Raw genomic sequence first — 27,210 nt, 5'->3', positions numbered from 1 at the left:
CACTTGTTCACAATTATAATTGTATTGTTAGTGCATCATATTCATAATTCATACACTGAAATCCTCATTTCTTTTTTGTAAGATACACAAAGATGTACACGATACACTGGTCAGTTTCGACAAGGTTCCAAGTCATCATCTATGGTCATATCTTCTTGTAAATAGTTTGATTTATTGCGACATTACACCAGTCAGAGCTACAATACAATATAGCTTCTAAATTATACAAAAGTACTGCAAGAGGGAAGATAATAGTTATGCTGGAAATAGTGCAGAACATGATAATTCCTACGTTTTTATCTGTTGAATTTAACTGTCAGGTAACTTCGTCGAATGACGAATACAGGGATTGAAACAAAATAGATAGTTCTTTGAATGAAAGGGATTGAGGGAGTGTAATGTGTATAGTACCTACAAATTACCCTCATGTCCGAGAGTTTTTCGAAAATTCTCAACCATAGCTCTGATGATACATTTTCACATTTTGAAAAGCAAGTATATTCATACCCTAGGTCATACCCATACAGCATACATGATAAAGTGCAAGGAAAATTGTTGAAAATCGAATCTTTATAAAAATTGTATCGAGTTTCTCAGAACGCTAACAGATCACTGATATTTGAATTTCCATTGTCAGTCAGTCACATCTAAATAATCAATTTTCAAAAGTAAGTAAGAAATAATTTAATATTTATTTACACTGTTCCTTCTGTTAGTAAAGTAATACTAAAGAAATATAATTATTATAGTACATGTTAGGCTCAAAGAACGAAAACTCTCATTGAGCGAAAAAAATTCTTGACAAAACAACTTCCTAACTCAAACCAAAAATCTTGCTTTTGGAAGAGAAAAAAGGCAAGTGTAGAGAAAAAACGTTTCTCATTAAAGTTTATTATTTTCCGATAAATAAGAATATTCAATAAAAAGTATGCTGTTCGAAAAACTTAAGTTCCCATATTTAAGCGACAGAAAATTTATATAAATTATTTTTTGATATCCTCTCTAGTTTCCGCAATAAATAATAAATTAATTACGTGACATCCAAATATGAGATTATGAAACTAGTATGGTGATTTGATAAAGTTCCCCTTAGCACCCTTTAACGAGTCATGGTCGAATTCGATTTGTCGAAACCCTACTCCTGTATCCGCATTGGCAAATTGAGATAGTTACTTTCGCCTTTTTCTGTACTTCGAATCTCCACCTGAACTTTAAAGTGCTGGACAGAAGTCGCATTATTTCAGACCCTGTAAGGTCATTGCAATGTCGTCTACCGTACGCCTGAGGAGGTGGTTTGTGCATGGTGCTACTCATGTCGATATAGTTCCCTATATGACGTTTAATGAGCGATCGCCGAGAATTCTTTCGAACTTCTCTACTCCATGAAGCATTTGAATGATATGGCATCCGTTGAACCAGATTTACTGGAATTGGGTAGCTCACATATCAGACTTTATGGGTAAAAGGCCATGGAGTCTAGCAGTTACCCGCCACTTAAAATAGTGACTACTGAGCCCCACAATTACGACAAGATGTGTCCCATGGAGAGAGAGAGACAAAAAAAGATCAAAGTTTGAAAAAATTCCGTGAAAATTGGATTTTTGCATGAAGCTTTTGTGATTCTAAACAAGATCCCAAATATCATCGCCGCTCAAAACTTTGAATAGAAAAAATAATAGTTACCAAATTTGTAGCGTAAGAAATTACCCATAAAAAATATATTGATACTTTTTTCGAAAGTTGAACGGTTTTTAAGAAAATCTTATTTAACGGGATACTACGGGAATGCAAGGAGGTGGAAAGAGCAAGGGAAACACGTAAATTGTTTTGATTTCAAGTGTAAAATTTATTTATTTATTTATTTAAGTAATCTAGTCAAATTTAAGTAATCAAATAGCTTGAAACCACTTGAACATTGAGTAGCGTACTTTAACGACATTTCTAGGTATAACTTTTGATTGATAAGTCTATCGAAAAAATACGAATTGTTTTGGATTCTACGCACCAAAATTAATAAGAAAAAGTGTTTTCCCGAGAAATTTTGGTGCAGTCGATTTTTGGTAAAAAAGGAAGGTTATACACTGCCTTTTTTTGAGCCCCGAAAAAAAAATTGTCTCAGATCGACCCGGAAAAAAATTTTCTTATAGAATGTGGCCTGTAGAATCCATAATTTCAAACAGTTCCAAGATTGGGCTACTAGTTCAAAAGTTACAGCCCTTTGAATTTTCTTTCGAAATTGGTCCTATAACTTTTGATTGAGAAGTCTGATCGAAAAAGTACGAATTGTTTTGGATTCTACGCACCAAAATTAATAAGAAAAACTGTTTTCCCGAGAAATTTTGGTGCAGTCGATTTTTGGTAAAAAAGGAAGGTTGTACACTGACTTTTTTTGAGGCCGGAAAAAAAATTGTCTCAGATCGACCCGGAAAAAAAATTTTCTTATAGAATGTGGCCTGTAGAATGCATAATTTCAAACAGTTCCAAGATTGGGCTACTAGTTCAAAAGTTACAGCCCTTTGAATTTTCTTTCGAAATTGGTTTCTAGTCTATAACTTTTGATTGAGAAGTCTGATCGAAAAAGTACGAATTGTTTTGGATTCTACGCACCAAAATTAATAAGAAAAAGTGTTTTCCCGAGAAATTATGGTGCAGTCGATTTTTGGTAAAAAAAGAAGGTTGTACACTGCCTTTTTTTGAGGCCCGAAAAATAAATTGTCTCAGATCGACCCGGAAAAAAAATTTCTTATAGAATGGGGCCTGTAGAATCCACAATTTCAAACAGTTCCAAGATTGGGCTACTATAGTTCAAAAGTTACAGCCCTTTGAATTTTCTTTCGAAATTTGTTTCTAGTCTATAACTTTTGATTGAGAAGTCTGATCGAAAAAGTACGAATTGTTTTCTATTCTACGCACCAAAATTAATAAGAAAAAGTGTTTTCCCGAGAAATTTTGGTGCAGTCGATTTTTGGTAAAAAAAGGAAGGGTGTACACTGCCTTTTTTTGAGGCCCGAAAAAAACATTGTCTCAGATCGACCCGGAAAAAAAATTTTCTTATAGAATGTGGCCTGTAGAATCCACAATGTCAAACTGTTCCAAGATTGGGCTACTAGTTCAAAAGTTACAGCCCTTTGAATTTTCTTTCGAAATTGGTTTCTAGTCTAGGTACCTATATGAGAGACAAAAAAATTGCAAAAAAGACCAGATATTTCTATGCAAAACATTGCAAGAAAAGACATACCATAAGCAAGAAAGAATGTCATATTTCACCTTTTCCCCTACTGGAGTATTTATAATTAATCTCATCAATTCCCCCTTGCGCATTGCTCGTAAAACAGAGCCATATTTCGAAAGTTGAAAGCCATCCAAATCTGAAATTAAAGCTTTAAATTCAGTGCTTTTGATCGATGCTTCCCTTGCTCTATCTACCCCGCGACTTTCACTACGAAAGAGGCTAGCAACCTTTCTTTTGAATTGTGAGATTGAATAAGGTATTTATTTCTTCATCCTCTGAGGCAAGTTACTGTCAATGATCTGCAAAAAAAGGACGAGAAAAGTAATTAAGCAACAAGTGCGTGAGTTATACAGGGTGGTGCCTAGCGCGACGCAGCATAGGGATTTCAATGGTAATTTCTTTATAGTCAATTACTGGCTCCCCAAATTATTTTAGAGCAAAAGTCTAAATAGGTTTTTTTAGAAAAAAAAATACTGCATCTGTTCATACTATTACTTATAATTTTCCATTTTTCAAAACCGTAGAAATCGACAAAATAAATTACATTTTAATAAATCAGTGATGCTTTGGAACCTTTTAACAAACTACAAGCGCATCCCGTCTAAGTTATCATTGTTTAACGTCGAACGATTTTCATATTTAATTCTGTTTCAACTAACCGACGCAATAAAAGGCATCTTAGGGTAATGTTTTTTTAGAGAATGTATGCTGCATCTGCATCAGATACTATTTGTTTATCATTTTCCGGAATCAGAGTACCTACATAATCGAAGAAAAAAAAACTGATTTGAAGAAGATTTGTTCCTAAACTTATATTCGGATTTTCCGCTACTGCAGCCAAAACGTTGAATGTATTGTCGTTTTCCTGATGGTTTTGACAGACATTTGAACGTTATTGCACTTGCAGTTCTCTAATTTATAAACAAGTATAAATTTAATAGACGTCAAAGGCAAATAATGAAACGTGATCGCTGTTTTTTTAGGTAATTCCAAGGCATATTTGATTTATTGTAAAATGAACCTTTTTATTTTGTCGATTTCTACGGTTTTGAAAAACGGAAAATTATAAGTAATAGTATGAACAGATGCAGTATTTTTTTCTCTAAAAAAAACCTATTTACGCTTTTGCTCTAAAATAATTAGGGGAGCTAGTAATGGACTATAAAGAAATTACCATTGAAATCCCTATGCTGCGTCGCGCTAGGCACCACCCGGTATACCTATATAGGATTTTAAATGTTGGTAGATCAGGAGAAGGTAAACAAGCTTAAAGTTGATATCTAAACCGTGAAGACGTAGGTTAAGAATTTTTTTTAGAGAACACTAATTTAAGAAGGACTACACCATAATTATGGTTGTTATTAACAAAAGTCCGTACGGTATGGATTGCTGCTTCGCATCCTAATTTAATTGCCACTCCAACTTGATGAGGAGATAAATATGAGTTCATAATATTCCTACTTTGAAAGCATACTAATTTTGACGTCAATCTTGGAAAACAGTGTTCAAATGCGATTAGTCCATTATTTTTATGAAGAGTCTCTGGGTTTGAAAGCATCTATAGAAGTTCACGAGATGGAGAAGGGTGTTTTTCTTAAGTTAAAAGAAGCTAAATAATCATCAGATGATAAGAATTTTAACAGCCCGTCTGATGTCGAATTCTGCTACTTTTGCTTCGACTTTCTTAGCCAAAGATAAATGTTTATGTTTATTTGAAACCGTTTAACGATGAGATAAATTAAAATTACAAAGATTTCCTTTTATATGATTATTTAAGATTTATCAAATTTCCCTGCAAGGTTAAAACCTCTCAAGGAGAACAGTATAAAAATTTCAAAAGAAGAGGAAGTTTTAGTTAGCTATTTCGAAAGTGTCTTTCTTAACACTCCCAGAGAATCTATGCTCTTTTAGATGGTCCAGCTTCTATCGAATCTTTCTCAGTGATCTTAAATGATGAAAGTTTATTACAAAATCTTTAATTGGATGGGTATTTCGATGGCAGCTATTCGTCTTCGGAGGAATCAGTAGCTGACATTGACATCAGTTAATTTCTTTTAGCAAATGTGACCTGATTCACTGCAACTATACGTTTAACAACTTAAGTTGAGTTTGTATATCAAAAATGAGATAAGAGGGCGATGGATAAGACAACCCGCGCAGAAAGTTATATTGAAGCAAACAGTTTGCATAAAATAACTTTTAATAGACCGAGCAGTTTCCTCGCCTTCACTTACTAAAGGAAACTTGAGGTCGCTTCGCCAAATTCCTTGCGATAGGGCCTTGGGCACAATAAGACATGGCAAAAACTTGTTATAATAACGAAGACTTGCAATTATTAATGAGCCGAAGAGACCAGTTAGCGGATGACTTTCAGCTAATCGAATAAGGTTGGATATCAAGACTGCTGGGTTACTTGCGAACGTTGGTCCACTTACCTGCTCTGCAGTCGACGAAGAAAAGAAGAGTACATTATAGAATCAAACCCATGCCATTGAACTCTAAGCCTACATAACTATTAATTTACAACAATATTATAGCAACAACGTTATTTCCGTATGTTTTGCGACGAGGGCTATGAGTGAACAATTTACTTGTCAGGGTGCGAACCACCTAAAGATTTAAATTGGGGTGCTGAAGTATAAAAAGTAAATTCACTATTTATTTGTTATAATGCAATATGTTAAAACTGAATGTACAATAACTAGCAGTGAACTTGGATGAAGGTAGGCCAATCAAGTTCAATGCCTTACTTTCATAACTCGACAATCTCTCTTACATCACTTCTACTACTACCGTATTGTCTTGGGGGGGAATCAAGTTTAAAATTACAAACTATAGGGATACGTATGGTACTAGAGATTGTGGGGGTTTTTGAGGACCTAGTAGGTGGTGAACATTTGGAAATGCCACAGACCGTAACCTACAGAAAAATATCAATCTAAAAATTAAAAGTAGTAGAATACATGAATTTCTGTTAATTAAAATGATAAGTAAGCCAATGGTTTCTTAGAACAACTACAAATGTAGCGAGTCTGTTTTTGATTGAACTTGTTGTAAAAAGTTATGTATGGTCAGTGTTTTGCAATTTCTATTGAAATTGCATTTCCGTTAGAATAAATGGCAATGTAACGGTTAACACCCTGTTCTATTTCCATATTCCGAGGAACTTCTACAAGCTAGGGAGGCCTTCATTTTCGTTACTTATTGTTAGTAGGGAATTCATTTTGTTAAAAAATTTTTGGCGTGAAGGCTTCGTATATTTTTGTGGAAAAGTAGCCGTAGAAACTAGTTTGAAGTTCTGGAGTGTATCCTTTGAATTTTGGAGTGTATTCCTTTGATATCTGTAGGCATAGTGGTAAAAGAAATAGAATAGTGAAACAACCTTACGAAGGAAAAGGGAAACTGATTTGGACATCGAGAATTTTTAGTTCTGGACGCGACAATCGGAAGGGAGGGCGTTGCTGTCACGGATTTTAAAAGTGACTCATGCTACAAACCTTCCACATTACATTGCCACCTTACACTACACGAGTTAAGGTGACGCTTTTTTCAACGATCTATTTATTATAATTTTTCATTTCACTTTGTTACATATGAAAGAGAAAGATGTAGTTAAAAAGATCGCGAAATAATGCTCCTTTGTTCTTTTATTTTAACTGCCTTCAGTTTAAATCACATTCTGCAAATAAAGATTAAAAGTAAGGTGAAGGTTACGTTACGCATTACTACTGTTCCTGTTTATCTGGCATTATTTGACATTTTGCTTCGAGAAAAGCGCTAAAAGTAAAAGATGTAGAGCATGTGTGTTGTTCGAGGTATTTTCACTACAATACACCTATGCAACTATCATAATTGAATATAAAAATTGGGATTTTTTTAATTCAGTGCTGCTGTATGCTATAATCCCTCGGTGCAGGAATAGGATAGTATCAAATTTTAGTTTTCATTTGGGGTTGTTGGTTGATATGATGAAACATGCGCAAAGGCACAAAGTGAAAAATTCGTTAAGCCGCTAAGCAAGAGGCGAAGAGTGCACTTTCAAATTTGTTTTTTCGATTTTAATAGCCCTTATGGACATTCATGCCAACGAGTAAACAAACATGAAATAATTTTTAATTTCTGATCGAATTGCACCAATACCAAGTATGTAAGTGTAGTTCCGGAGCCTTTGTGACTCAGACCTCAGAGTAAGAAATATAGATTCTTACTCTGAGACTCAGACAGACATAAGGAGCGCAAAAGTCCACTTTTTATTTGTTTAAGGTGAAATTACGATCATTTCAGTCGATTCAGGCGTAGTGCAAAAAATCCACTTTTACACTATTATATAGGATTCTCGTAATAGACGTAATAGCAAAAACGTACAAGTGCCGTAGCGAGGGAGACAAAGCATGCGTTTGCACGTAATTTTATTATAGTCCAAGAGCCCAGTAGGAAAGTATACCTTGAACGCCCGGACGATTCTAATAATTTTCATAGGATTCGCCATAAAAAGTTGCATTAGAATCGACAACGGTGCCGGCGAAAATCCTGCCGAAAGCAGTTAAAAAAAATTAAATTCGGCCTTTATTTTTGGAAAACGTACTTTATTCTCCCGGACGTTCAGGAAGAGTACTAAAGAGTGCATATGGATGAGTTTTATCGGAAAAAGTCACGGTGCCAGGGCGCAACTTGCCGCAACCCTTGGCACCGCGACTACAAATGGGGTGGTAATTCATACTAAACTACCTTTTTCTCCCGGACCAAAATATAAAATAAATAAAATAAAGTATATTTTCCAAAAATAAGGGGCGAATTTAATTTTTTTTTAACTGCTTTCGGCAGGATTTTCGCCGGCACCGTTGTCGATTCTAATGCAACTTTTTATGGCGAATCCTATGAAAATTATTAGAATCGTCCGGGCGTTCAAGGTATACCTTCCTACTGGGCTGTTGGACTATTAAGGGCGTAAAATTTTCAGAATACCTAACTGGAATTGTATAACCATTTACAAAAAAATTTAGAATTTACTGTTGCAAAAATCGGATTTTTTTATTGGCATTATTGTTTCGAAATAGTGCATAACTGTCGGCCGTACCAAAGAATACTTAATTAGGTACTCTTTGCCCGTAAGATAGTCGGTACGTTTTGAGAACTGGTGGGCGCTTTTACTAAAGCTAACCCGCTTAATAATAACAATATTTAGGTGCCTTCATACACTTTTTCATTATTGTATCCATTTCTCAGAAGTGAGGACTGTTTGTGGCACTATACTTTTTAAAACGCCTTTCTGCGTGTACTATTTGCGTTTCCTAACGTAAAAGGATCCGTCCAGCGAGAAGATTCTATGCAAAATATACGTCTTTCTTGCATTCAAAAAACATACTTACTGATATTTAAATATCTATTTCTTTCTGGGACTAGTCGATATTGAATTCAGTATAAAAAACTGGGAGTGCATATAACTGCATTTGATCAAAGATTGTATAAATGCGTTTAGAAAATTTACGTTACATAACGTTAAATATTTAAAGAAAATTTGGTCATTGTTCAACCATCGCTATAAGTGCTATAATTTAACAATTGACACCAATAGACAAATCAATAAAAAACTTCCGAAATTATGCGTGGGTTATGGTTATGGGTATATGAACAACGGGGTTAAAATAGTATTTACATTTGCAAAGCTGTTTCTAGTCCGCGTCCTGTGACTCACAATTACATTGTATTTTAGGTATCGGATGTTTTACGATTTTAAGCTTACACCCTCATTAGAAGATAGGGAGGGTAAAATAGACAAAAGAATCATAAATTATAAAATTCTTTCGGTACCAATATTATACACAGCCTCCGTTTCAATAGTCTCAGCACAGTTGAAAGTTGTTGATCGGATGTAGGTACTGATGGAATAGTGTAAACTCTCGTGTAAACTGTAAATAATAGAATATGATACCTACCTACATAAGGCAGTTTTACTTTTGTTTTTAAATAGTGGACATTTTAGTTTTACTTTCTCTGTGAAATGGCAGGGAATGAATGTCAATATTTATATTGTGAAAATAATCGAAGAAAAAATCCAAATATAGCAATGTTCAAATTTCCGAAGGATCGAAGTTTAGCTTTAGAATGGATATTAAACAGCGGTAAGTTTTTTGCGATAAATAAGTGTACCGAAGTAAATAAATCAATTTGTACTTACCTTACGCCGAGTAAAGTTCACACTCGACTCATATTCTTATAGTCTGCACATATTTTAGAAAATTTACAATTTTAAGCATAGAATGCCAATATCATATTTGACAAGATGCTCAGTTCTGAAATTCTAGAATTGGGAAATACTTTATTTGGCCTAAAGGGTTAATGCGACATCCTTACATTGAATCGTAGGCAGGTACGTAATAATATCTCATTTAGTCATCATAGGTCTCTCAAAAATAATTACATTGTGATTCAAAATAAGATAAATTGTTTATACCAGTATTTGCAAATTTCCAGTATTAAGATTTTCAGATGAAGTCTCGGATAAAGTAAATCGATTCAAATTTTCCAATACATAATTCAGCACTTTAGTACTGTCAATATACGTATTCCTATATGAAAAATCGATTGTGTTCATCTCTGAAAAAGGTACAGGTTCACAAAAATAAACAAAACGATGTAACCTTCATCAAGTATAATTGTTGAAAATATGAACAATTACCTCGAGCACATGTTTCGACCAAAATACAGCAGGCCATTTTCAAAGCTGTCCAATAGTTAATAGTTGCTATATTGTTGAGTCAGTGGTGTCATGGCAAATTTGGCAGTGCCAGTATTTATTATACGAATAGTGTTATTCTTAACACTATGCCTGAGCGTACGCGCTTGCTTTGACATGAGCTAACCATTTGTCTGTTTAATGTCGACGAACTGTAGCCCTTAGTTAACTGTTTCCGAAAACGGAATTCAAAATTCGCCTTTGTTTCTGAATTAAGGCGCGGTAAAAAGGATGGACACAAACGTAATTCGAGATTATGGAATTCAGAACGTAAGGTATGAGTTGTTCCGTATAGAGCTTTAAGGTTTTTTTATAAGGTTTATTATCTGACATTAAAACACAATGATTATGAAATTTTTGAGTTTTCGTACCATTTTTATACGAATAATATTTCAACACAGTTTTGAAGCAAATTTTGGAATTCTGATTCGAGTTTCGGGTCGATATGCATAAGTTTTGCTCTAAAATGTATATGTATTAAGTAAACTATAAATCATAATAAATATTGAAAGCGACTATCAACACGGAAGGAGATTAAAAGTCTTCCAACAAAAATAATCAATAGTGTGTATACAGAATTTATTGTAATCTTATACAGCAAGACATCATCGCATACCCGCGCTCATGAACAATAGCTTCATTGTGCTGTGTACCTTGCTATAAAAGAGCGGTAATTTAATTGTATCATTCATATTGCAGATTTCTGTACAGTACTAGCGTTGAGTAGCGTAATCATTTCGAGTAAAAGCATCTGTATTTTTTTACCGACAATCGACAATCTTTAGTGGATGGTAATATTGACACGCACGCGACATCTATAACTCTTAAATATGCGGTTTCCAAAACGTACATGGAGGTTGTCTCACTATTCTATTCTTTACACTAAGATATAATATATCGAATAAAATCATACTCAACTCTATACCACCAGCCACACACCATCCTGACTGTTTTACAAGCATGCGCAATAGCTGCGCACACAGTGGCGTAGATACTTTACAATAGTCTCCCCTACTTTATTGAAGAACATAATCAGTTAATTTTGCTGGTGGTCTAATGTCTCTCTTTGATCGCCGTAGTTCTGGAACCGAAACTTGTACATCTGGAACTGGTGTATCCAACACTGGAACGTCTTGCCTTGTAGCATCCAGCATCGTTTGGTAGTGTGAATGTTCATCTTGTGGGAAGTGAAGGCCCTTTGATGTATCTTCTTCGTCTTGTTTCTGACAACGGGGCTCTGGTGGATCTTGAAATTTAACAGATTTCAGTCCACTTTTTTGTAGCTGATCAATATGACGTTTAAATTTATACCCATCGTCTAATTCGACTAAATAGTGCAATTTCCCGAATTTCTTGAGCACTGTACCCGGTTTCCATATGATTTTGTTATTTGCGAAGCATTTTGCAATCACTCTCTCCTTCTCCTGAAGTGAACGCACAGGTGGAGTCGCTGAACTGGAGGAACCCTCGAAATATGGTCGAATCGCATCCAATCGAATTCGAACCCTTCTATGAAGATAGTTTTCTGCTGGTGATTTCCCATCTATAAGTGGGGTTGCCCTATAACGCAGCAAAATGGTTTGTAGTTTTACAGAAATAGATGATTTTTCATTTCTCATTGATTCAAGACGTCTTTTTAGCGTTTGCACATTTCGTTCTGCTAACCCGTTTGTTGCGGGGTGCCCTGGAGCTATAAATTTTTGTCTTATCCCGTGATCACGACAATAATGGCTGAACTGCTTGCTGGTAAAAATGGTTGCATTATCAGAGACGATTTGTTTGGGATATCCATGTGTTGAGAATATACCATTTAATAGCTCAATTGAATTTAAACTATTAGGACTGTCATTTAAAACACGTACTTCTGCCCATTTGGATTTCGCATCTACTACTACCAAGAAGTGTTGATTGCCTATGGGACCCGCATAGTCTATATGTATTCTATCCCAATTTTCGTTAGGCATCTCCCAATGGTGTAGCGGTACTTTCGATGGACTATGTTTGATTTTGATGCACTCGGGGCAGGCTTTGACGAAACTTTCAATGTCTTTATCGATTCCTTTCCAGAAACAATATCTTCTACTCAGTTGTTTCATTTTTGTAACACCTAAATGTGTCACATGTAGTTCTTGAAGTATTTCATTTTGCATTGATTTGGGAATTACAACACGTTGATCTCGAAATAGTATTCCATGGTCGATTGTGAATGAAGAGTCTTTAGAAGTCGAACTTAATTCTTCGATGATCTCTTGTAGTTCTCGATCTTTGCAGGTTTCTTCTCTAATACGGTCAGAATTTATGGTGTCAGTTGAAATATCAAAAATTGTCATTTCATATACCTCGTGCATTTCTTCGTTTTGCAATGCGTCGAATGACATTGAATTTTTTGATTTAATGGGTGCCCTTGAAAGGCAATCTGCGTTTTGGTTTTCAACGCCCCGTTTAACTTGAATATTAAAATCAAAACTGGATAAATATGAGGCATATCGAATAAGCCTTGCTGATGTTGTTTTTGAAGTTTTCGCTTTTGGATGAAAAATACGAGCTAACGGTTGGTTATCCGTAATTAGAGTGAAATTTCTTCCGATTAAATATTGTTGAAAATGGCTTACCCCGAATATTATGGCAAGCGCTTCTCGATCTAGTTGCGAATAGTTTTGTTCCGCTTGTGTCAATGAACGCGACGCAAATGCAATTGGCTTTTCCAAATCATCGTTTTCTACATGTGATAGTACTGCAGCGATACCATAGGGGCTAGCGTCTGTTGATAGAATTACTGGACATGTTGGCTCGAATGGAACGACAACGCGGTCACTGGTAATTTCACCTTTTAGTTTTATAAAGGCAGATTCACATTGTGAGGACCAATAGAAATTCGCATTCTTTGTTAGGAGCTTTCGAAGCGGTGCTGTCATAGTGGATAAATCTGGGAGTAGTCTGGAGTAGTACGTAATCATGCCTAGAAATGTTCTAACGTCGGCTACATTTTTGGGCCTTGGCATGTTCTTAATGGCATCAATTTTTTTTGGATCTTTTGAAATTTGGTTAAATCGAACTACATACCCCAAATAGTCAACTTCGTCCTTGAAAAACGAGCATTTGTTCTCATTCAGGTGTAAATCATTCTCTTGAAGTCTTTGGAGACATTGAAACAAATTTTCGGCGCATTCTTCATATGTTGATCCGTGCACTAGGATATCATCGAAATATGATATGGTTTTCGGAAGGCCTTGCAATATTTGGTCGATTATCCTGTTGAACTCTGCCGGAGCCGTTTTTATGCCAAAACTTAAACGATTCATTTTGAATGTTCCCCGGTGTGTCGAAATTGTCTGGATTGAACTACTTGCATCGTCTACCTTTAAGTGTAGGTAGGCTTTGAACAAATCTAATCTACAGAAAAATTTTGAGTTCCGTAGACTATTTAAAACAGTGTCAATGCGTTTTATTGGATAGTTCACATTGACTAAACAGTCATTCACAGCGATTTTATAGTCAACGCACAGTCTGACTTTCCCATCCGGTTTAGGAACAACAACTAGAGGTGAACCCCAGTCGCTTTTAGGACATTTTGAAATTATGCCTTGTTCTTCGAGTAAATTTAACTCGTGTTCGACTTTTTCTTGAAGAGCATACGGTAAGTTTCTTTCCGGAACGTAAACTGGTTTTGAATTTTCTCGAAGTGTTAATGAAATTGTTACATTTGGAATTAACCCGATCCTTTGTTCAAAAATTTTAGAAAACTGTGTACGAATATCATTAACATTTGTAATCTTGTTAATAGGACACGAATTATTATGGAAACTGTCGGCATCTACTTCTTCCAAGTTGATTTTTAGATGGCGAATCCAAACTCTGCCTAAAAGTGGATCTAAGTGATTTGGAACAACATACATGTCTTCAGTTGATCTGGAATTACGATATTGAACGTTTACAGTAATTTTCCCATAAGGGCGAAAAATTTGATGAGTGTAGGCACGAAATAGAACATTTGCTTGGTCAAGTTTACAGTTTATACCTAGCTTATCGAATAAATACTTTGGTATTAAGGTAAATCCCGCACACGAATCTACCTCAAAAGTTAAATTGTGTCCTTCTACCGAAACACTAATAAAATACTTTCGCGCATCACGATCAGGCTCACATTTATTATCGAAAACGTCAATAACTTGATTAGAATCATAACTACTTGTTACCTGGTTAATACTGTTTGTATTTACAGACTTAAAACTGTTTTTATTTCGAAGGAGTGTAGTCACACAAACTTTTGCGACATGTCCGGATTTATTACAATGTTTACACTTTAAATTGTCACGATTTGCATAGCATTCATTTGCACGATGATTATCACGCCCACATCGGAAACATAGATTGTCAATACCCAGCTCACGATAGTCGATATTTGTTTGTCTATTGAAATTATCACGATTTGTCCCTTGATTTTGATTAGAACTGGCACTGCGATTTCGAAAACTTGATTTACTTCTTGAACGGTTCTGCATTGAATTTGATTTTCCCCTGGAATGTCTTTGAGTTGAAACTTTGTCGATTTGTGTTGAATGAATGGAACTTGTGCTTGCATCGGCTTTGGTAATCGTTTTGCTGTCGGCACGTGCTGCCTCCAGTGCAATAGCTTTTTGAACAATTTGGTTGAAATCTATAAGGTCTGATTGAAGAATCTGCTCCGTTATCCAGCTATCTTTAAGTCCACGAATAAACTGAGCGCGTAGAAACACATCGGCAATAGAAACATCTACTTCACACGTACATTTGTATCGAAATTTACATGCGCTTAAGTTTTGTTGAAGTGTAGCTACATATTCGGTAATCGATTGCTTATTAGACTGCACTTCGGATAGAAACAAATGTTGGGCAACTAACATATTGCGTTCTGGTGACAGGTGTTTCCCCAAAATTGAGATTAATTTGTCATATTCGATGTCTGTCGGTTTTTGTGGAGCGACTAAAGCGGCTAACGTATTGTAATTTGAACTCCCAATTGATGTAACGAGCATTTGTGCTGCTTTTTTCTTGTCGGCATACAGTTCCTTCATTTTTAAGTAATTTTCGAACCTTTCTATATAAAGACGGAAATCTTCTTGTTTTGGATTGAACACTTCAAAAGGCGGAATATTGGCCACATTGATAACAGGAGTTGAAGGTATTGTCTTCGATTGTTGCATCATGTTCTGCATCATCTGCATGAACTGTTGGAATTGTGCAGCATCCATTTTTGTCCAGGATTCTAAAATTTGAGGTTTGAAATCGAATTAAATGGTATTAAAAGGTTTATCTCGTCGCCAATTTATTGTGTCGTAGTCGAGTGGTTTCTCGGTATTCATTATTGAATTAGAAATTGATACACAACACAATACTTTATTTACACAAAATGTATTAATATAATATATCGAATAAAATCATACTCAACTCTATACCACCAGCCACACACCATCCTGACTGTTTTACAAGCATGCGCAATAGCTGCGCACACAGTGGCGTAGATACTTTACAATACTTCCAAATCTGTTCCACTTTTTAATCGCAGCATTGCTTTAAAGTTTTGAATGAATGCACCAAAATATAGAAGATGTAAATACCTTTGACATTTCCTTCATATATGCTAGCATTATGGATGCATTTAAGACTGTATTCGTAAGTAACTTCCTATTCATCCATGGAAACAACTTTTCATATTCTTTATAATAGGCTTTGCTGGAGTTGGATTTTACACCTACCAACGTTTGTTTAGATTTTACAACAAGCGATTTAATGGACGGTGTATTATCTTTTTCAACGGAAATCGTTTAATTCATAAAGACGATGATTTTTATAAGCAAACGTCAAGTGACTTTTCCATGGCAATCGTGAAATTACGAACACCCAGCCCACTTAATTAGACATGTATTCGAGTATAACGTCAATATGACATCATTGTATTTCCTATTTTTAAATTATACTGCAGGTATAATAAAAAATACTATAAGATACACGTGTATAATTGATCTTTAAAGCACTTGCAACGTTAAAGGCACTCCGCTTTGCGTCGTGCCCTTAAACTCGTTGCGCGTGCTTTAAAGACTTGATTATACACTTGTATCTTAATATACTATTTTTGTTCGGTTGTTTTGTATACATTAATTATAATTTTGTATAAAAAGTGTCAAACGTCCTACATCAATAAAAGATAAGTTGGTTCTACAAGTATTTCCCAAATTTAACTTCACAATCACAATCTATCTATAAGCAGGAATAATTTTAGGTGGGCCCAAAAGAAAGACTGGATGACACTATTTTTTCTACATACATTTTTACTTGATGTAACACAGCCGCTGAAAAAGTTTAGAGGCATTATAATGATAAATCGTTCATATTTTTATAGTAAGTACCCTCGTATGTACCTATACGATAGTCCAGAGAATGAGTTTGCGAGTATGAGTATTTTTGCAATACGAATAGGTACTCCCCAAACATTTTTATGGACAAAGATTTTTTGTTCATCTTAAAATTTATGTTTCAGCCTTGTATATAAACTGTCAGTTTATTACTTTTTCGTACCAAAGAATTGGACCCAAGCCGTTCGGGTGTAACCCGGGTAACCTAACCACTAGGCCATTGTGGCACACATTATATTGGGAATGAACTGAGTTTGTAATCCGAAATAGTTGCGGGAATCGATCAAGTATGACGTTTCTTTTCTCAGTCTATGGAACCAACAGGACCATATATACAATGATATTTATTTAGTAGCAGACATAGGGATTTACGTTACTCTTGTGCCATTTTATTTATTTTTAATAAAGATGCATGTATGTTCTATGGGGCCACCTAAAACGGGTACATTTCGAAGTCCAAAGTTTGCCGGTCGTTCAAAGTCCAAAGCCTGGTTACCGGTCAAAGTCTATTCCTCACCGTGCAAAGTACAAAGGTTGCGCATCATATAAAGTCCAAAAATTGATGATGATCATGAGGTGTGAGATCAAGGTGAAGTTAAAAGTTTCTCGCGCCTCCTTTCGGAGTGAGTCATGGAATCCAATTAAACGATTGTGCTGCATACTGGACTAGAAAAAGTAATTTCCAACAAACTAGAAGATCCCTTTCAAATTAATTAGGTTTATTGCGAGTTACAAGTAGTATGATTCATTTATTGCTGGTATTTGGATCATTATAGTCTCGTGTAGTAATAGTATCTTTGATACCTTACTTTCGAAAAATTTTATTTTCTTTTTGAACTTCTTGTTGTTTCTTACACCGCGCTATTCTTTATCGGATTTACTTTAAACCGGTAACGAGTTGTATACCGGATTTCTAGAGGTTAAGTAACGCACTCTTCTAGTACGCTGATACATTCAAACCATTTTACATTAAAATTTTCCCACAAAACTGGTGTTATTCAGTAATTTCAAACTGGTATGCATTGGGTAGTTTTTCCAACCAACGTCATATGCATACATAGATACACCACGGCACAAGCGAACGATATAAAATTCATGGAACTCCAATTAAAAAATCAACTATTACTATCAGAAATAATTACATAAACATTCGATAAACTGGAATTACTTCTAATTATACGAGATACGACCCATTCAATTGATAAATATGAAAACGACAACTTGTTTGCTTTTAACGTGTTTGTTTCAAGTAAATTCAAAGATATCAAATCATTTGGTAGATTTAACGTGGCCATTTAATAATGTTACAATATCGTGGGGCGATGGACAAAAATACGAAGTTACTAAAGAAACTTTTATCGATAAACCAGATGGTAATTGGTGAGTTATCCGCCCAACCTTTCAATTTGTTGCCTATGTTCGATTATAAGGTACGGTGCCAAGGAGTTTGCATTAGCTGAACATTGCGGAACCCATCTAGATGCGCCTTACCATTTCGCCAAGGATGGGTGGAAGGTCGATGAAATACCATTATCGCGTTTAATAGTAAAATGTGCTTTTGGCGACCTAGCGCAAATCCAAACTATACATTAAAGGTTTTAGGCGTGAAAATTGACTTATCGGAAAAAACCGAGAAACTTGGATACAATTCTCGTCTCTTACCAGAGGACATTATCGAGTGGGAACGTCGCCATGGTCCTATACCATTGAATTCTGTCATTTTAGCGTACTTTAACTGGGGACAATTCTATGAAGATCGAATAAAGTACTTGGGCGCGAACAATTCCGCATCGTATAAATTTCCTGGTAGGTAAGGCAGATTTGTAATATTGGATCTTGAGGTAAATTTCGACTATTTACCGTCAGCGTTGTCGCCAGAGGCAGCTCAATGGATCGCTAATACTAAGAAAGTTGTTGGCGTGGGATTAGATACGCCAGGTTTAGATCCTGGCGGAAGCACTACGAATATGGTTCATAAAATCTTAGCTGAAAATCAAATATACGGTTTGGAAAATGTTAAAATTCCAAAAGATTATCCTGGTAAGTTACAGCTATAAGCTGATTCCAAAATTATTTTCTTTGTGTTGCAGAGAAGGGTTGTCAGCTCTATGTTATGCCAATGCTTTTAGCAGGAGGAACAGGGGCACCTGTGAGGATTATTTCCTATTTAAACGGAAATTAAAATGTGGTACCTATACTAAACGTAACAGATAGGATATATAAGTGTGATAGGTACATGGAAATAAAACCAATACGTTATTACAGATATTCCTATAATCTGCCAAAAAACCGTTCCGCACTATTTTTCCATTCATTGGACACGATACAAAAACGACGATAGTCTCATTGCGTTTTGCTTGGGAAGAATGGCCATAATACATAGGTATTGTACTACTAAAGACTATAAAGTCAGTCAATGAGTAACTAAAGGAACTAAGGAAAAGTGATCTAGTTTTTGAAAATCCAAAGTGCGCTGTAACTTCTAAGACCAGTAGTTCAATCATGCCCTATTTTTCTAGATTGACGTCCTTATTTCAAAAATTCAGTACGATAATGCGCACGTGCAGTTGTAATAATCGTAATTTTACGTGTTAACAGTTCGCAACATCATGTATGCGGAAAAAGCTGACCGGATGATCTGGAACGAGATGTGCATTAATTGAAAAATTTGTCAAAAGTTTACCCAAACAGCAGTGTTCATTGTAGCGCCGATCATTCGTCCCGCTTTGATTTTCAAAGTATCTTGGCGTCTTTGTATCATTAAGATTAAGCTCTTTTGAAATCTTAGATCGGTGCCTACGAAATCCATCTGGTACGCAACGACTCCTACCTGTTTACTGTTGTGGGCCAGTTCCTCACCGTAATAGCAGATGATTATGGTGGGAAAATAAACAATCAACGATTCTACTACAATAAAGAGCACTTCCACATTAGTTGCTGCTAACTGAAAATGATATCAATAAATCAATCACACACTGGCAATTTACGAGGGAGGCTCTGTATATGTTCACACACAAGAAACTTAAGGTATAAATAAAAAATGCCAGAAAAACCCCATGGAGTGATATTCAACTACATCATTCAAATACTCGTTTAAATATTTCCACGATAGTACACAGCTGTTAGAAGCGTACTAAAAATTAATCGAACTGTACAATGCAGCATATATACCTACAACAATTGATATACCTGCACCGTTCGGCTTTGGGTCATATTGATAATTTTCCCCAAATAATTTTGAAGCATCTTCAGTTGAACCGTCAGGAAAGTTAAGCTTCCAACAATAACCATTACCATTGGTATTATATTGATGCAATAAATTGCAATGACCGCACTTTGGTAGAACCATAGAAGTTCAAAGTTTGGACTTTCTTTCACATTAACTAGACTCATCGAACCCCAAGGTAACCACCAATCCTTAGGGTCGGATTTGACAATTCTCCATGCAAGGCTGAGGAAGATTTGGCCACCGCAAACTAATAAACCTGGTATTGTAAAAGTGTAAATCTGGAAGATTATTTAAGTACAATGGAATCGTTTCTGCTCATAGTTAAGGAAATGAGACTTGATCAAGAACTATAAACTCCCAATCAAAAATTTGTTGCTCATACTTTATTTAATAAATGTAAGTATTATAGCCAAAAGGACATTTCCAATTTTCCAATCCTTTACCAAAATCTTCTCAGCTTTCAGGACCATTAGAGGGAACATTGATACAACATTTCAGACAAATCTTGTTTACCAAGAATCATTCCGTAAGCACACACATTTTTTAAAAAGCATTTTTTTGGGACCTTGATGCGACGTACATATCCGGTGAAATCTAAATATCGAAATTTGGAGTGATTTCAATAACCTCCCAATTTTTTATTGGTGAGGTTAAAATCAAGCGTCATTTTCTTAACTGTTACTTACGAATTTTATTGAGAGAGCCAACCAATCGCGCAACATCTTCTTCTCTTCGTCATATGCACCGCGATATTCGTTGGCATCAAACGATGGCCTTTCAAACGTCCTTAAAGCTTTATCGAAACTCCTTCGAATAAAAAATACAATAATGAATATTGTACTATCTGCAATGCGGAAAGAAAATGCATTGAATTATCAAATCATTTATACAGTGCACACACTACTGCACATCAGAATGGTGAGTGTGAAATAAAATGAAAATAAATAAAGACATGGCGAGATATACTCGCAGGTATAGGTAGGTATCCCAAATTCTACTTCATAAGCTTGTGTTGAAAGATTACGTTATACCTAACCATCCCCAGGGTTCGACGTTTTTTTGTTCGAAAAGGGTTTGAAATTCGTAGCCGAAGTTACAGCTGCATATAAGGTAAGATGCGATGCTAACTTCTAAATGGATAAGAATGAAAAATTTTAACTTCGCGCCCGTTACCTCATCTACCAGTAATTTTTTTTTGTCATATACAATTTTATTTATTGCAAAAGAAGTTTAAACCGCAACTCTAATGTTTTGGAGGGAACTTGGAAAAAGGCAATGTCAACCAACAGAAACTTAGCCATTCAATGAACTAGAAACGATCACTGGCGATAAAGCAAGTGTAGTTCAAAGAGACGGAAACGGGATTGACCGGCTAGCCAGGGAAAAGTTGGTTCTCCCAGGGAAACAGTCCTGAGCCAATGCAAACCCGTATATGGTGGGCGCCAGACAGGCACAAAATCCTGTCAAAATAGAACTAAAAATAAACCAAAAATGACTAACCATACGAGTTTGCACTGGAGGGTTTGACTTTCTTTCCGAATAATCGATTTCGATTCGATTTACATTTTTTTGGATTTTATATATGTATGGGTAAAATTGCATATGTATGTGCCGCTTTATATGAATAGGAGGCGCGACAAACCTGCCCATTTTAATGTGTGGGATTGTGTCGTGATAGAAGTGTGTCGCGGGAATTTCACCGGCTCCCTTCTCCAGAACCGAGATAACGTAAATGCGGGTTTGCTATTGGTTTATAGGGGACGTCGGTCGCAGAAATTTCGTTGGTTCCGTTTTGCTTAGCATAAATAGCGAACCAAAAAGAAACAAGTTAAAAATTCTTTATGCAAACATAAATGACGAGAGCGTATTTTCCTCCTAATAGTTAATGCTGTCCCATTCTCTTCATGAAACGCTTTTAAATTCTTTCGTAAATAGCATTGCGCATTTTCTACATTAGAAATTTTATTGAATACCATCATAAATAAAACATACAGCATGCGTAAACAGTAATTTTGAAACCGGTATTAGTTTTAATTTCTTCAAGGTGCCTACATATGATATTTCGTTTAACTGCTTTCATAAATAAGAAAGTTGCCATTGCGCATGCGCAAAATCAAATGTTAAAACTGGTGTTAGATTTGTCTTTATTTCAAATGCCTATGTATAAAATTCATTTAAATGCTTTCATAAATAAGAAAGTTGGCATTGAGCATGCACAAACCAACATTTTGAAAATGTCGTTAATTTTACTAATATTCGTAGTGTTTACATATAAAATTTCATTTAAATATCTTCATAAATAAAAAAGTTAGCATTGCACATGCGTTAAACCAAATTTTTTACACTGCGCATGCGCAAAACCAAAAAATATAGGTATGCACGGAATCCTTGGACCAAGCCCTTTCAAATGAGCCCTATGACACCTAGTCGGTGCGATTTTAGTGATGGCAAGAGAATAGTTGGCTTAAAAAAGTAAATAATTAGCGGGCGAGGAGCTGCAGTTTAGATGTAGCGTTCGAGTGAATAATGGCGTTCAGTTTTTATGCTCAAGTTATCAATAACACTTGAAACTTGAAATTGATCGGTTAACAGAACAGCGCGTTAAGTTACGAAGAAAGAGCAAATCGGGAAGTAATACAGATTTGTTATTGAACGGGAGATCCGCAAAAAGCTCGTGTCTGATGTGATTCGCATTTATTACGGTACACGCTAATTATTCGGAGAGCGCCTATCGCGCATTAAAAATATCTATACCGAATTTCGTCGATGGTGAAAAAAAAGGAAAAAGGAGCTGTAATTACCAAAGAGCGTTGCCTTTGCCTTGGGTAATTTTTCCACCTCGCAGAAATCTCTGGAGCTTGATGACGTTTTCAATTAATACGGACTAAGAGGTATCGTGAATTATTACGGTGACCAGATTAAGTGGTGACTTCCTATGATAAGATTGATTGATTAGATCAGATTTCCTGGGTTAAAGAGCATTACAAATCCAAATTTGATCCCTACGAAAATCATAATGTAAGTTCGAATAGTAGAACTGATCATATTTGATACATTTTAAACTAATCACTTTAAAATGTGTAACTACCCGTTACAACATTTGTTCAAACGTGGAAAAGTGAATGATATGTATTTTGAATACTTACCCATTAAGGACACGAGGGTGCAGAACCAGTCAGTAGCGGATTCGTTAAAATATTTTCTCAATAAATCGACAGTACAAATAACAGGATATACAATGAAAACTGATACTACCACAATTCTCGAATATATCATGTAAACAAATCCTTCCTTTCCCCCAAGAGCAATACCACCAACTCTAAAAAAGAGTCTTTCTGTACGAAAGTACTTACTATCATCTTTCATCGTTTACAAGATTCAATTGATGTAGGTAGCGTGAGTCGCTTATATAATGACATCCTAAAATCAATGTATAATGCACTACGGCCAAATTACTACTAATAACAGTTAATCGTATTGTCAGTACTGGATAACTGCGTGTCGGTTATTTTCATTCCATTTCGTCATTTTATTTTTGTGTTGGCCTACTCAGGAACTGCCAGTTAAGTTTAATTTAATCAACAAGGTCGCTAAAGTAGGTAGAAAACATGCTCGTAATTGCCGAAAGCTACAATTTGTTTATAAAAAATTTATATTTCGTAAACGATAATTGTTCCATAAAGAAACAATATCTTCCCATTTACAATACTGTTGCCTTTTGATTATAACTGTTCCATCACTCATTTTGTGGGTAAAGTAGCCAGTTTTTCAAGAAGTCGTCAGCAATTAGATACATACATTCTGATATTATAATTTCAGAAAGCGACGCAACACGAAATTGTCAGATCTTTTCCTTTTATTGTAAGTTTAAGTGCTTGTGTCTGGGTAGTTACATATAATTGGTTCGAAAATTCGTTGTTTATGCCGACTAAATTGCGACGAACTCTCGGTATAGTTCGCGCAAAACAGTACCTTGAAAATTAGGTAAAAAAAATAAAACAAGATCCAATTCTTCAGTGGCGAAAAAATTACCTAACGGTATCTACGAGTAAGCAGAACAAAACCTCCTTGATAATTAACGAAACTCAAAATATCAAGCTCTTACCTGGACATTACAAATTTTCGTTGGGTTCTGAGGTCGAATTAATTGAGCTGTGCAATTAGGTACATACTACATACATATCCTTGCCTATAAAGGTCGGCGAGTAGGTATTATCATTGAATTTATAAATTCAATGGTATTATAAATAATAATAATACAGTTCACAATATACACATTGCGTACGGTACTGTGTCCCCTAGTTGAGAACCGTTACAATATTTTTCCGACATTTTTACTACCCTAGTAAGGAATTGCATTGGGGTAAAAAGCTAAGCTCCCTTCCTCCATCTTTTTCACGGAAATATACATTTTGAAGCACTGGGAACACGAATCAAACAATATTTTGATGATGTCGGTCTGTCTGCCTGTACTCTCATTTCCGAATAAACGCCTGAATCGATTGGAACGAAATTTGGTACACATATCCTTAGACATAATTGATAGAGCTGGAACAGATCAGAATGGCGTATGCGCAGGCGCGCGGGTGGTACCTATCTGTGCTGGCTCCGGCATTTTTTTTGTTTCGTCATCAATTCATCATATTGTTTTACGAGTAGGTATCACATTTGTCAATTTTCCAAGATAAACAGCACAAACAATCGATATACAATTCCAGGAACAGTGAACACCAATTAAAAAGGTCAACTATTACAATCAGGTAATTACAAAAACATTTGATAAAATTGAAATTACTCAATAATCATTCGAGATACGACCCATTCAATTGATAAGTATGAAAGCGACAACTTGCTTGCTTTTAATTATAACGTATCTGTTTCAAGTAAATTCAAATAACTTGATCGATTTAACGTGGCCATTTAATAATGTCACAATATCGTGGGGCGATGGACAAAAATACGAAGTTACTAAAGAAACTATTATCGATAAACCAGATGGTAATTGGTGAGTTATCCGCCCAAACGTTCCAATTCGTTGACTATGATTATAAGGTACGCGGCCAAGGAGTTTGCATTAGCTGAACATTGCGGTACCCATCTGGATGCGCCTTACCATTTCGCCAAGAATGGGTGGAAGGTCGATGAAATACCTTTGTCGCGCTTAATAGTAGAATGTGCTTCTGCCGACCTAGCGTAAATACAAACTATACATTAAAGATTTTAGGCGTGAAAATTGACTTATCTGAAAAAACCGCGAAACTTGGACACACTTCTCGTCTCTTACCCGAGGATTTGATCGAATGGGAACGGCGCCATGGTCCTATACCACCCAACTCTGTTATTTTAGCGTACTTTAACTGGGGACAATTCTATAACGATCGAGAAAAGTACTTGGGAGCGAACAACTCCGCATCGTATAAATTTCCTGGTAGGTAAGGCAGATTTGTAACACCTGATGTTGAGGTAATTTCCACTAATTACCTCCAGCGTTGTCGCCAGAGGCAGCTCAATGGATCGCTAATACTAACAAAGTTGTTGGCGTGGGATTAGATACTCCAAGTGTGGATCCAGGGGGAACCACCACGAAAATGGTTCATAAAACCTTAGCTGAAAATCAAATATACGGTTTGGAAAATGTTAAAATTCCAAAAGATTATCCTGGTAAGTTACAACTAAGCTAATTCCAAAATTATTTTCTTTGTGTTGCAGAGAAGGGTTGTCATCTCTATGTTATGCCAATGCTTTTAGCAGGAGGAACAGGGGCGCCTGTGAGGATTATTTCCTATTTAAACGGAAATTAAAATGTGGTACCTACTAAACGTACCTAACAGATAGGATATTAAGGCGGTAGCATGCGTATTACTAATATAAAAGTGTGATACTTGGAAATAAAACCAACACTTTATTACATTTATAATGTCAACAAAATACATATACATAGGTATTACGTGAGACATAATCGGGAAGGGAATTAAATAAAAGACATTACTTTTGTGCGTAAGAAATGACAAGAACAAATAAATATATTACGCACACAACAAGACCATACCAGGGAAACCTTCTACGGGACAAAAACCCCGGCATAGGCCACACAAATACATGAAATAAATCACCTATAGTAACGAAATGCAAGAGAAAGTACGCATAAATAAAACATGTCAAATTGTATGATAAATCTCAGGTAATCGAATCAAATGCAATTAAACAAATTCATAAAATCAAAACACACGAGACGTCATAAATGCAGTGGAAAACATGATAAATCAATGTAGTACAAAAACACATCAAAATACATGTGTACAATCAATTGAGATAACACAACTCTTAAAATAATAAATTGCATGTACATAGGAAACATCAAAATGGTGTGGCTCTACTCCAGCCTTGATTAACATAATTTTATTTAACACGAAAAGTACATGTGAGAACGCCACTAGCAAGTATTCATGTGGAAGTCGACCATCGCTCAAGCAAAACATATTTTAAATACAAGAAATGTTAATTGGAGGACCCCTTCTCATATTGCGAAACATAGAAATGCAGCCTACATGAGACGAGCAGGTAACAGACACAGCGAACGGTCGAACTGTATTAGGTACCTACTCCACGGAGAAAGGTTGAACCAGTCGCACACAGACACATCAAATAAAAGAGCCCCCCTTTTCGTATAGCTAACGCACAAGAATTGCAGCGCGCCACGAATAATAAAGTAACAAATACAGCGAACAGTCAAACTGTATTCGGTACTTCCCTCACGGAATAGTTACTATTGAATCGATCAGAGCAACATCACGCTGATAATCAACTCCTCGTCAGAAAAAAACCTGTACAGTATAACAAACGATAAACATGATTCAGATAACGGTGCTAGAAAACAAAAGCATGGAGTAAGCCATATTTAGATATCAGCATTTTATGCAAAATCAGCAAAATGTAAATAATATATTGTAACGAGAAATTCAATGATTAATAGTTAGTTACTACCTGTAAATACTCCTTCAAAACACCACAACAAACTAAATACTCAAGAAGAAAAACCTAGGAAAGCGTGATGCTCTCCATCGACTCCGTCGCCATCTTCTTCATTCTGCCACGCTCTTTTTCCCTAGCTTCGTTATGAAAATCCCCTAGTGTTCGACATCTGCGCAGAACGGTCGATTGGTTATATACAGAGCATATCATATTTTAGTTGTAAAGGTTTGTTCCCTAACCATAAGGGTGGATAATCACAAAAGTGATAAATTGCAGTCTGAACTTACAGGATAGTCGATGGTACATGTGCTGAAATGATACAAAAGTGGGAGATAAATATTTTATATACTTACCCATTACAGTCACGAGGGTGTAGAACCAGTCATTAGCGGACTCGTTAAAATCTTTGCTCAATAAACCAATACAACGAAATATCGAAAGATCCTCAGTATTACAATCACTTTTAACGACAATTTATTTCAATCTTACAAAATACATTTTATAGTTAACAAAAATAAATCAAATTCATGTCTTGGTCATTGAGATAATACTCTTGGTCTTTTTCCCAACGATCTTGGTGCATAAATAACGATTTTGACATGGTTTGATCAAAATCCATGTGGTCGCCAGAAATAGATCAAATTCATGT

At 35.7% G+C, this 27,210-nt stretch overlaps 4 protein-coding genes across 11 annotated transcripts; 2 read left to right on the top strand and 2 right to left on the bottom strand.

Annotated features, from left to right (window-relative positions):
• Positions 1–10,984: 10,984 nt before the first annotated feature.
• Positions 10,985–15,476, bottom strand: LOC116163903 (uncharacterized protein K02A2.6-like). Its single transcript, XM_031478034.1, has 2 exons — positions 15,397–15,476; positions 10,985–15,213 (listed from the first exon to the last, which is right to left on the bottom strand). Exon 2 carries the CDS (start codon positions 15,197–15,199, stop codon positions 10,985–10,987), a length of 4,215 nt encoding a protein of 1,404 aa, XP_031333894.1. The 5' UTR covers positions 15,200–15,213; positions 15,397–15,476.
• A 2,069-nt stretch (positions 15,477–17,545) lies between these two features.
• LOC116164414 (isatin hydrolase-like) lies at positions 17,546–18,624 on the top strand. Of its 2 annotated transcripts, none has more exons than XM_031478594.1 (5): positions 17,546–17,740; positions 17,791–17,905; positions 17,956–18,166; positions 18,227–18,400; positions 18,451–18,624. In XM_031478594.1, exons 1-5 carry the CDS (start codon positions 17,568–17,570, stop codon positions 18,540–18,542), a joined length of 765 nt encoding a protein of 254 aa, XP_031334454.1. In that variant the 5' UTR covers positions 17,546–17,567; the 3' UTR covers positions 18,543–18,624. The 2 variants fall into 2 exon arrangements, with proteins under 2 accessions (XP_031334454.1, XP_031334455.1); XM_031478595.1 differs by having other exon boundaries at positions 17,791–17,912; positions 17,963–18,166.
• Positions 18,625–19,084: 460 nt separating this feature from the next.
• On the bottom strand, positions 19,085–23,066 carry LOC116164413. 6 transcript variants are annotated; one of them, XM_031478592.1, is made up of 5 exons: positions 22,963–23,050; positions 22,736–22,908; positions 20,276–20,433; positions 19,550–19,867; positions 19,085–19,493 (listed from the first exon to the last, which is right to left on the bottom strand). In XM_031478592.1, the coding sequence occupies exons 2-5, from the start codon at positions 22,863–22,865 to the stop codon at positions 19,383–19,385; spliced, it is 717 nt and encodes a 238-aa protein (XP_031334452.1). In that variant the 5' UTR covers positions 22,866–22,908; positions 22,963–23,050; the 3' UTR covers positions 19,085–19,382. The 6 variants fall into 6 exon arrangements, 3 of the variants coding, with proteins under 3 accessions (XP_031334452.1, XP_031334450.1, XP_031334453.1); XM_031478590.1 differs by having other exon boundaries at positions 22,736–23,066; XM_031478593.1 differs by lacking the exon at positions 22,736–22,908 and having other exon boundaries at positions 22,943–22,965.
• Positions 23,067–24,219: 1,153 nt separating this feature from the next.
• LOC116164415 (isatin hydrolase-like) lies at positions 24,220–25,503 on the top strand. Of its 2 annotated transcripts, XM_031478596.1 has the most exons (6): positions 24,220–24,349; positions 24,401–24,594; positions 24,642–24,763; positions 24,814–25,017; positions 25,077–25,250; positions 25,299–25,503. In XM_031478596.1, the coding sequence occupies exons 2-6, from the start codon at positions 24,425–24,427 to the stop codon at positions 25,388–25,390; spliced, it is 762 nt and encodes a 253-aa protein (XP_031334456.1). In that variant the 5' UTR covers positions 24,220–24,349; positions 24,401–24,424; the 3' UTR covers positions 25,391–25,503. The 2 variants fall into 2 exon arrangements, with proteins under 2 accessions (XP_031334456.1, XP_031334457.1); XM_031478597.1 differs by lacking the exon at positions 24,220–24,349 and having other exon boundaries at positions 24,395–24,594.
• Positions 25,504–27,210: the final 1,707 nt, after the last annotated feature.

The sequence above is a fragment of the Photinus pyralis genome, unplaced genomic scaffold, assembly GCF_008802855.1.
Source record: "Photinus pyralis isolate 1611_PpyrPB1 unplaced genomic scaffold, Ppyr1.3 Ppyr1.4_LG2, whole genome shotgun sequence".
NCBI lineage: Eukaryota > Metazoa > Arthropoda > Insecta > Coleoptera > Lampyridae > Photinus > Photinus pyralis.
Note: the sequence above shows the minus strand (reverse complement) of the source record. Positions and strands in the feature narration are given on the sequence as shown.